This window comes from Bubalus bubalis, chromosome 12, assembly GCF_019923935.1.
Source record: "Bubalus bubalis isolate 160015118507 breed Murrah chromosome 12, NDDB_SH_1, whole genome shotgun sequence".
NCBI lineage: Eukaryota > Metazoa > Chordata > Mammalia > Artiodactyla > Bovidae > Bubalus > Bubalus bubalis.
In genome coordinates, this window is record NC_059168.1 from 14,495,509 (window position 1) to 14,507,185 (window position 11,677).

Consider the following 11,677-nt stretch of genomic DNA (forward strand, 5'->3'; position numbering starts at 1 on the left):
GGTATAAGCTTGACATATTTGGGAAACAAGAAGGGGGCCTGAATGGCTGGAATAGCATAAGGTAAACAACAAGCAATATGAGATAAAATGAGAAAGCTGAGCAGAGGTCAAAGCATATAAAACCTTCTAAGCCTTGGCAAGGATTTTTAAGTATGATTTTAAATATTAATATGATAGGATTTTTAGAAAAGAATATTATCTTACTTACATTTTAAAAAGATCTCTCAGGCTGTTGTGTAAAGAATAGAATGGGAACTAGGCAACCAGTTAGGAAGCTCTGGGAGCAGGGTAAGAGATGGCTAAGACCAGAGTCGCTTAAACCAGATTAAATGTGCTTATCTAAGAAAAAAACTATATAAATTGTGTTGAGATGCCTTAAAGTACTTTCCCTACTTGGCTTCCAGGACATCTTCTCCTCACCAGAAGCTTCATCTATCTTACTTACACGATAACCCTCACCTCCCCAAACTCTTTAAGTGCGAAGTGTTCTAAGGCTCACTCACAAACTTCTTTTTTTCTGGCCACTTTGATTCCTACAGTGATCTCATCCAGACACTTGGCTTCAAATATATTATCTGCATGCATGCTCACATGCTCAGTCGTGCTCAACTCTTTGCAACCCCATGGACTGTAGCCGGCCAAACTCCTCTGTCTATGAAACTTTCCAGGCAAGAATACTAGAGTGGGTTGCCATTTCCTCCTCCACTGGATCTTCTCAACCCAGGGACTGAACCCATGTTTCCGCCATCTCCTGCATTAGTAGGCGAATTCTTTACTGCTAAGCCACCCAACATGATGATAATTCCCAACCTTATGTCTCCACCCTAGGCATCTCCCCTAAACTCCAGACTCACATATTCACTTAACTATAAAGCAAACATCTCAAACTTAATAGACCAAAATTAAGCTTCTAACCTTCCCCCTCCAAACCTGTTTCTCTTCCTTATCTCGGATAACAGCAACTCCATTATTGCAATCTCAGGGGTAAAACTTAGAGCTATCCATGACTCTTCTCTGCCTCTCATATCTAACTTTGAGTATTTCAGCAAATGCTTTTGACTCTACCATCAAAATATATCCAATAATCAACCACTTCTTATTCACCTTCACAGCTATTAGTCAATCCATCACCATCTGTAAGATGGAGTGCTCCTTTCCTCTTAACTGTTGGTGCAGCCCTTGCCACTGCTTTCACCATGCCCCAACTCGAGTCTACTCTTAACACAGCAGTCAAGCTGTTCGAGTAAGTCTAAATTAGATCCTGTCACCAACTGCTCAGAACTTTCCAATGGCCATCTCACTCAAGTCCTCACACTGCCTTCCAGACCTAATGTCGTCTGACCACAACGCCTTTGTGCCTCTGCCCCAGCTATTTTATTTTCCTCTTAACTTCATATCAAACCACCTCATGTCACTTCATTCTAGTTGCAATGACCTTCTTGCATTTCTCAAATACTCCAGGCCTGCTCTAGCCACAGTACCTTTGAACTTGCTGTACCCCTCACCTGAAATTATATAGAATGCAAGGCTTGTTCTTTCACCTACTTCTTCACTCAAATGTAGGTCCAGTGAAGTCAACTCTTTCCTTGCCATTTAAAATTCCTCCCATTCCTTAACATTCCTCATGCATAAGCTCTGCTTTATTTGCTTTGTAACTCTCCAAAGCACTTTCCTCTATCTAACGTACTTTATGTTTTACTTACCTTATTTATAGCCTGTCTCCAACTAGAATATAAACTCTATAGCGATTCTGTCTGTTTCATCTTCTATGCACCTGTCCCTAGAGTAGTACCTTTCAGACAGAACTGAGTCTGTCCAATACTAACGAATATGTTAAATGAAGCCTCTACAGAAGTGTCAAGTTTTGTTAGGCCCAAATTCAAAGCTAGATTTGATTAATCCTTGATTAATTAAATTCTACCAATTCTTTCATCAGTTTTTATACCATATCAATAATACTCAATATTTCATAAATGTTTTTAATCACGTTTTATTATTTTATAATATATTTACCTGACAATTATAGAGGTGCTTACTGATTCCAAATAGCTCAACTTCTTACCTACTCTGGCATTACTATAATTAAAAAGAACACTAGGCTTCAGCTAGAAGTCCTAGGTTCAAATTCTAGCTCTACCACTTAACAGTAGATGACTCAGGCAATTTAGTCTCCTTCAAGTCTTAGTTTCTCATGAATAAAATAGCAAAGTGGGGGTGGATTAAAGACCTGCCCAGCCTACCTGTCCTACACCTAATCATAAAATTATTGTGAAAATAAAAAATGAATGACACAATGCTTTACAAACCATAAATGAAACATAAGTGCCAGTTAAATACAAATATTGTAGTATGGAAAAAACCTGACTGGAACAGAAAATCTCAGTGTTTGGGAAAGCATACTTCCTCGCCCCTAGTTTCGGAGTCAGACTGGCTCTTCCACTTACTTACTATACCTTAAACAACTTAAACAAGTTTCTCAAACTCTCTGAGTCATGGTTTCCACATCCATAAATGCAGATAATACCAAACCTGTAGCAGCCTTTTGAAGATTAGAGGTTATATACACATATATGTAAATGCAACGACAGAACACACTTAACAAATGACATCTTTGTTTGGTGTCTTGATTTTCTTCAAAATGGACAAAACCCCAAAAGTAGATAACATAAACTACACTACGGAGGTGGGGGAGACTTCTGACTTGGAAACCGCACGTGAAAGGACAAGAGAGAAAGTGAGAGGGAGGCAATTAAGCAATGATCTCAGCAGTCTACCTAAGGAATGTGTGCTTTCTCGTCTTTCTCCAAGATAAAACAACAAGACGAAGCACAAAGAAAGACCATCATACAGAAAAACCAGATCACTAATCTTAAAAAGTTCGTTTCAAAACTAAATACTATATAGTATTTTCTCTTCAAAGAATGTGTGTTTCTCACACACCAAGATATATTTTGACACTCTAGAACTCAAGATACAAGCAATAAAAAAAGGTTGTGGTTTTCCAACGATAGAACCGATATAATTCTATTAAATATATTCATGAAATATGACAGAAAGAATTAGAACAACTTAAAAAAGCAAACTGCTATTAAGATATATCAAACAAACATTTCAAGAATGCTTTATGAAATCATTAGACTCTGATATATTTCCTTACTTCTATGACACGAGTGATTATAAGCGATAACAACCAATTTCCAGGGGGGGAAATACTCCCACATTATATACACACTTAAGATATAAAATATACCAATTTCAGAAAACATTAAAATGTAATACATCCCTCAGAAATGTTGAAAATGTTCTATTTCTTGAGCTGGGGATAGTTACAGAGTACATTATATTTCTGGATATTCATCAAAGTGTACCACCCATTTTGCACACTCATTTATAATTTTTCTATATGTACATTTCAAAATAAATCTATGTAACCTACCAAAACCATACAGATACAGCTATCAAGCAAATGAATTACTGATCCTACTATGAAAGGTGAAAAGAAAGCTTTTAAAAGAAAACATAGGAAAGTTAATTTCATGACACTAAGGTAGGTAGAGATTTCATAAATGGAAACAAAAGAACACTAACCAATTGTTAACCAGACTTCTTTAAAATGAAGAACTTTTGAGTCACCAAGACACCAAGATCCTGAAAAAGCTACAGAGCAGACCAAAATACATAAAGAACTACATCAATATGGAAAAAGTAAATACTCTAGTAGAAAAAAGGCAAAAGACTTAACAGACATTTCACAAAAGCAGAAGCTCAAATGGCTAATAAAAAAAGATGCTCAATTTCAACAGTCATCAGGAAAATAAAAACTACAATCAATGTCACTACACACCCTCCCAGAAATAACCAAAAATAAAAAGACTGACAATACCAAGTGTTGGCAAAGATGTGGAACAACTGGAACTCTCTCACACACTGCTGGAAGGAGTATAAGTTTATGAAACCACTTGGCAGAACTTCAGCAAAATCTACTAAAAATGAATATATCATAGCCATAACTATGACCTAATAATTCCACTTAAGGTACATACCCAACAAAAATGCACATATGTGTTCATCAGGAAATAAGAGTACAAAAATTTTCAAAGCGGCAAAACTGTAAATAATGTAAATTTCCATCAACAGTAGAATGGAAAAATTGTGGTTTACTCATAGAATAGAATCAGTTTAGTTCAGTCGCTCAGTCGTGTCCGACTCTTTGTGACCCCATGAATCGCAGCACGCCAGGCCTCCCTGTCCATCACCAACACCCAGAGTCTACCCAAACTCATGTCCATCGAATCGGTGACGCCATCCAGCCATCTCATCCTCTGCCATCCCCTTCTCCTCCTGCTCCCAATCCCTCCCAGCATCAGAGTCTTTTCCAATGAGTCAACTCTTCGCATGAGGTGGCCAAAGTATTGGAGTTTCAGCTTTAGCATCAGTCCTTCCAATGAACACCCAGGACTGATCACCTTTAGAATAGACTGGTTAGACCTCCTTGCAGTCCAAGGGACTCTCAGGAGTCTTCTCCAACACCACAGTTCAAAAGCATCAATTCTTCGGTGCTCAGCTTATAGTTCAGTCGGTAAAGACTTTGCCTGCAGTGCAGGAGACCCGGGTTCGATTTCTGGGTTGGGAAGATCCCCTGGAGAAGGAAATGGCAACCCACTCCAGTAATCTTGCCTGGAGAATCCCATGGACAGAGGAGCCTGGCAGGCTACAGTCCAGGGGGTTGCAAGAGTCGGACACAACTTAGCGACTAACCCCCCAAACATTAGAATAGAATAGAATAATAAACAAACCACAGTAAAACATGAATTAATCTCAAACATAATGTTGAGCAAAAGAAGCTCTAACAAGATATACTACATGATTCCTTTTATACAGAGTTCAAAAACAGACAAAACTTAACTATGGTGTTAGAATACAAGGAATACAGTGAAGTTGAGAATTCCAGTACTGACATTTGCTGAGCTGGCTGCTACTTACAATAATATCCCTATTTTGTGAAACTTCAACTAGCTGTACACTTTTCTCTATGTATGTCATATTTCTTTAAAAATCTTATATTAAATACCGTCCCCCCAACTAGTGAATCAAGATTTCTAATCCTTTTCTACCAAGATTCTTCACCTACACCATGCTCAAAGACTTAACTAGCAGTGGTTCTATATGACGCTCAATGCTCTTATGGATTCAGACATCAGTATCTTTGTCCGAATCTCCTATATGCCAAGTACTTTAACGTTCACTTGTTCAGATACTTATTGCATATCTACTAAGTTATACAAAACCAGCGTTGAGAACTTCAGGTATAAAAATAATTAGTAGCAAATGATCCCTGGCTTCTAGTTCATAATCTTACAAAAGACCACACACATAGGTAACAAGGTAAGTGTATAGAGATACACACAGGGTATTATGGGAACACAAAGGAACATCAACAACAGACAGTGGGACGAAAGGCATCAGGGTAGGCTTCTAGGAGGTGTTAACACCTGAATCCTTAAAACATTAGACGTTATCCTGGCGAAGTGCATTCCAACAGAGGAAACAGCTTGAATAAAAACACAGTGATAAGAAACAGCATAGTGTATTTAAAGAAACAATGAACAGCTGTTAGACATTGCTTAAGAGTAGTAAAAGGGAGAACTAGGATGGGACTGGGGGAAGTGGCAAGAGATATAAAGATGCCAAGTCATGAAAGGACTTATCCAATAGGCAAGATGGGCCAGTGAGGTTTATGCAAAGAAATTATGTGGTCAGAGAGATTATCCAGGGAGCAATGCAGAGCATAGACTTAAGAGGAATCAAGCTGGCAGAAAGAACGGCAGTCAGGAGAGAGTTATAACTGTCCAGATAGAAGATGAGAGCCTGAAACAATGAAATGAAAGATACAACACATCCAGAGTACAGTCATCATGCTGCTGATCTAGAAGTCACATTGGGAACCACTAACGTACACTATGTGTCAACGATTTTTTTCTGTAGGCCAATAAATAGTAAAAACTTTAGGCTTTACAAGCCACATACAGTGGCTTGGTTTTGTGTTTTAAACCCTTTAAAAATGAAAAACTATACTTCACTAGTGGACTTTACAAAAAAGAAAAAAAAGGTCAGGCTGGCTTTGGACTGCAGGCAATGTGAGTTTGCTGATCCCTGCTGTGCACCCGTAAAGAAGTGAGGATTAACCGTCCTGAGAGATTAATTTTCCTAAAATGTTTCTTGTGTATCAGTGCCCCACTGAGAAACTTCTGCACTGGTCCTGACTGCCCACTGTATAAGTCAAATCCCTATGAATGCGAAGGCATCTACACCCTAGCTTCAACCAGGTCCTTGAACCACACCCTTTTGAGAACCTTCCATTCTTATTAAACTGACCTACTTATACTCACCCGCCTCCGTATCTTTGTGGTGTTCCCCAATGTACTTTCCCCTTTCCAAAGCTACCCAAATACCCTTCCTTCGAAGAATAATTCAAATCTTTTGATTCCACCCTCCTCCTAGCACCTAGAAGCACTGCTTCAATTTATCTGATATTTACTTGCTGTCCTGAATTACTACTTACTTCAAATTATCTTCCTGGAAGGCAGGGAATACTTGATACTTCTATCAATGGATCTAGCATACAGCTAGATGAAGATGTGTGTTATAAAACATATATGTATGCATACACTTTTTTTTTTCTGAACTAGCTATATAAATGAAGCATATTTTATTTCTCTCTTTTATCAGTAATTGAACACTTCAATTCTACAGACAATCATTTAAATGCTGTAGGAACTACAGAATGACAATCCAACAGCATATGTCTCCTATTATATGTTTTTAGAGTTAGTTTAAGGGAACAACAATAACACAAGTAAAATTTTTCCAATGGTCAATGTTACCAATCTAGGTACACTGGGGTCTAGGGGTCACTAGATTAAATCAAAATTTACTTACATATCTTTTTACTCATTTTTAAAACATGAAATCAGCTTTTAAAACTAAATTGCTTTAAATTCACCCTTAATTATTACTTAAGTCACACACACACACACAAGCCACACACGGTCTGAATTTTTTTTTAACAATAAACTTCTCCATGACAACTCACATTACCAAACTGACATTGACTTCATTCAGAATTTAGAGAAATAAGAATATAGTTTAAAAAAATTTTTAAGTTGTCCATTTTAGTTCACTATTGATAGTTTTAAAAACATAATGTCTTGAGCTAAAGAATTCTTAACATTGAGAAGATTACTGAAGAAGTCTTTTCAAGTCTGAAGTGTGAACTATGCCTCATTTTACTATGAAAAGAATGTTCAAGAACCTATAAAAATTGCTCCGGAATCATTTGCCCACAGTTCAATGCAAACTACAAAAGAAGTTTAAAACACTTTGGAAAGGTATAGAAGACAAATTAACCAAAAGATGGTCATGAAAGTGAAAACTGAGACTCTGTAACGCTTCAGAACACACTGAAGAAAAGGTGGCTAGTGACTTACAACCCTGAAAAGACTATTATTCATTGATAAATTTAATAGTAATAGGGCACTGACTGGAAGACAAACCCAGGAACCAGTGTCTCCCATTCCTGTTCTGCCCCTGGTCTGTACAGAATCTTGGGCACATCTGCATAAACTGAACAAGAAAAGCTGAGCTAACATTCTAGGTTGTGAGACCTGATGAAATATTTATGAAGTACTTTGGGACCATGAGGGAAGCCACTGTAACCATGAAAAGTCATCTGCTTAATGCAAAACTATAGCTACCTGTTAGGCCTGCAAATCCTTTGTGTCTTCTTAACACAGGAAATCTTCAGTGAGTCAGTAAAGTGCATGCATTTAATGAGAGAGCTTAGCAACCTCACAGAAATGAATTATCTTGCAAAGCTTTGTCTTCTCACAAACCATGTCACTGTCCAACCCATCCATTTGCAAAGGAAAACATGATCTGACTCACATTAAAGAGTTGGGTCTAGTTATTGATAAGCCAATACCAAATGACTGAAAATTCAGGAATCACAGTGGAACTTTGTCACTTAACAGAAATGTGACTTCAGAAAGTAATCCCCCAAACGTCGTTCCAACCAGAGCTTTATTAAAGGGAAAGTCCCTACACTCTCTTACATAAAGAGCTCTAAAATGTTTTTGGACAGTGTCAACAGAAGATTATATTCACTCAAAACCTGACCCACCGCGTTCATTATTTCCAGCACCTACTCGGTGTTGAGGTTTGAGAGGCCGCTCAGGAAAAGTACTGATGCCATCTCCAGCTGCCCCTTTCGTGAATGACAGTAACAATGAAAACACTGACAAAAGAGCTGGGAGGCCACCCCAAGCCCCTGCTTAACAGTACTCCTACCCTACCCGCAACGGGCTGAGCTGCGAATCCCAGAAAAGGGCCTCCTCTCCCAGATCTCCCAAGCCCAGACCTTGCCTCCGGTCTGACAAGTGAAAAAGTACCACCCTTCACTCCTCTCAAGACAGCAGAGCACCTGAAGAGGTGAGGGGGAATGTGGCCTCCCGTTCTCAACTGTCGGGGGGGCGGGGGGTGGAGAGGGCGAAGGCTGCCTGGCAGGAGGCGGGCGAGCAGAGCCCGGGTGCACCCGGGAGGCTGAGAACTCCCCGGGTCCCGCGGGCGCCGTTCGGGCAGGAGAGGAGAGGAGACGGGAGGGGAGGAAAGGGGAGAGGAGGAAGGCGCATCCCTCCCGCGGCCGGAGGGTCGCGCGGAGGAAGCGGGACTCGGGCGCCGGGTGAACAGTCCTCCCCGGGGTGGCTGCGGCCGGCCACCCGCTTCCCGGGAGCTGGAGGAGGCGACGAGGAGGCTCGGTCGGGTAGCACATTCTTTGCCCAAGCCGGGTCCCGAGGGAGGGCGAAGGCTGCCGAGGAGGCAACTCTCTCTCTCACCCAACTCGGGGCAGAGCGTGAGGGTGGCCGGCCCCGGGCTGCCCGGCACGATGCCGCCCGGGTGGGGGAGGCGGCGAGGCCGGCCTCCGGCCCGCTCCCTCCCCACGCGGCCCGCGGCCGGCGGCCGTCCGCGCCCTCGTCCCTCCCGCCGCCGCGCGGGGCCGGGCCTCCGACCTCGGCCGGCCGGGCGCCGGGCCAGGCGGCGGCAGCGGCGGGCGGGCCGGCCGGCCTGGGGCCCTACCTGAGGCTGTGTACCAGCTCCCGGCGTGACTGGCTTCCCGGCAGACCACTCGGTTGGACATCTTGGTGCCTGTGCCGCCTATGGTGCACGAGGATGAATGAGGAGGCGGCGGCGGCAGCGGCGGCAGGAGCGGCTCCGCGAGGGGACGAGACACCGCGGGCCCAGCCCAGGAGGAGGCGGCAGCGGGGAGGGGATCGGCCCGGCCCAGGAGGAGGAGGAAGAGGAGGAGGCGGCGGCCCGGGAGGAGGAGGAGGAGGAGATGGCAGCCGGGGCGGTGGCGGCGGCGGCAACAATCACCACAAACTCGGGCGGCCGCCGGAAGACGGGGCCCGCGGCGGCCTCACACCGAAGCTCGGAAAGCCGTGGCCCCGGCCCCCGGAGTCGCCGCTGCTCCCCAGCCGGGGCTGGTACCTCCGAGCCGCCCCCACGGCCCCCTCCCTTCCCGGTCGGCCTCCCGGAGCCACCGCCAGTGACCCCACCCCCGTGACTCCACGCCCGCCCCCTCCCCCCACCCCCAGCGGGACTCCCCGCACCCACCCCCACCCCCACCCCCGGCCGAGCCCTCCTGCCCGCCCGGCTGCTGGCCCGCCGGCCCCGCCCCGCCCCTCCTCCGGCTGCGCGGCGAGGTTAACGGCGGACACCGGACAGGCCAGACGGCATCTGGGGTCGGGCGGCCCCGCGAGGAAGCAGCGGCGGCTGCGGCTCTGCGCACACAAAAGCCCAGGGCCGGGGCCTGAACCGGGGAAGGCAGCCTCGAGAAGAGCCAACGCTTCCTTACTCGCCACTCTAACGGGTCCTGCCCACTGAGCATGCCCAGCAGCCGCTGCCAGGCCCGCCGAGGAATCTCACCGTGCACGCTCCGCTCTCCGGGGTTTAGCGGCAGCAGAGGAGGGGAGGGGGAGGGCGCGGGGAGCAGGACGCAGCCGCAGGGCAAGCCCCCTCCCCCAACCAACTTCCTTAAACCTAGAGCACCGAGGGCTCTTCCGTGCAGCTTTCCACGTGGAAGGTCCCCTGTCTTCCCCACCACACGCAGGAACCCTTAGTGGGTGCTTACCCCCAAGGTCTCACTCCTAGGCACGCAAGTCTGTCGCCACGTTGGAAAGTTCATTTGTAGAAGCAGGTGTGCCTGTGGTGCGGCAAATGCTGTTTTTGCTTCACAGGGCCACCCTTACCACCTAATCGTGGCTGTATACTGTAAAGTTGTCTTGTTTCGATTTATGTTTATGTAAGTGCATATCTTAACTCTGTACCTGGGCGACAGTGTGACATACCTAGCCTCAGTTATTCTCATCTATAAAATGGTCATAACAATACTAGAGGTATTACGAAAGCCTAGTAGACTGGCTTCCCTATAGCTCAGTTGGTAAAGCCTTTACCTGCAGTACAAAATGACATGGGTTCGATTCCTGGGTTGGGAGGCTCCCCTGTTAAAAGGAAATGGCAACCCACTCAAGTAATCTTTTCTGGAGAATCCCATGGACAGAGGAGCCTGGCAGGCTACAGTCCATGGGGTTGCAAGAGCCAGACACGACTTAGCAACTAACCCCCCAAACATTATTTCCAACCTTCAGTTATCTTTTAAATCCCACCGCAAGTGTCAGAAACAAAGAATTACATTAAAATTATATAATAATCACAGTAAAGTAGAATATCTTGGACCTCCAAGAAAATGTTATGGAGTAGACCATTCCAAAACTAGGAAGAGAGTAAGAGCAAATGGCATGCCTTCAATGAAAGACTTGGAATTAAAACTATAACATTGTTATATCTGAAATTCACACTAAACAGATCCGTGGTAGAGGCCAAAGCAAACGACTGTGCTTAATTTTCAAGTTTCCCTAGTGTCATAGTCATAGAATTTTTTTTCTTTTCTTCAGGTACTACACTTTGTATTCTCACATTTTCAACTTTAAGGTCCATGGATCTTGTTTGAGATCCCAGTCCTGGTCAATTATTGGAACATTTCTGACTTTCACACCTTTTTATACACTCTTTTTAAGCTGCAAAAAAAAGAAAAAGAAAAAACCTCCATTCTATATAGATCTGTATTCAATTTTTAACCCTCTCACTTCACCACTAACCTGCCCAAATATTGGAGAGTGGGGGTACACGTACCAAGTAGCCAATCTAGGGATAACAGAAAAAGGAGGGCTGAAGCCGATTCCCTGGTACTCTTTCTGAAGCGACAAAACTCAGTGATAACTGATGAAATTATAAATACTTCATTGTAAATTTCAAGAAAAGGAAATAGTTGATATGGTTTATATGGTGTAAGAACATTGATTGCTCTGTTACTCATCAGCCGTGTGGTTATGGATATCTAGTAATTTAACCTTTTCAACCCTCAGATATCGCATCTGTGAAATGCAAACAGCAGTCATATTTAACTCACTGGCTTGCTGTGAGAATCACCAAGTAAGGCACCTGAAAACAACTTATAAACTGTTCTTTGTAAATGTTTGTTTTCTCATTATCCTCTGCTCCTAGCAACAATCCTAGGTCTCATTCCAAACTAGTAATCTAATCTAAAATTAAGCATCCTCCC

General features: G+C 43.7%; 1 protein-coding gene across 3 annotated transcripts in view; it reads right to left on the minus strand.

The window, feature by feature from the left end:
• MEMO1 (mediator of cell motility 1) overlaps positions 1 to 9,967 on the minus strand; it is a 114,158-nt gene extending 104,191 nt beyond the window's left edge. The window contains exons 1-2 of one of the 3 annotated variants that reach the window (XM_025260846.2): positions 9,911 to 9,967; positions 9,133 to 9,210 (exon numbers count right to left, since the gene is read on the minus strand). In XM_025260846.2, the coding sequence (XP_025116631.1) occupies positions 9,133 to 9,193 (61 nt within the window). In that variant the 5' untranslated portion in view covers positions 9,194 to 9,210; positions 9,911 to 9,967. Of the gene's footprint in view, positions 1 to 9,132; positions 9,665 to 9,910 lie in introns of those variants that run through there. The other 2 variants (XM_044925795.1, XM_025260847.2) reach the window with 2 other exon arrangements.
• Between the last annotated feature and the right edge of the window lie 1,710 nt (positions 9,968 to 11,677).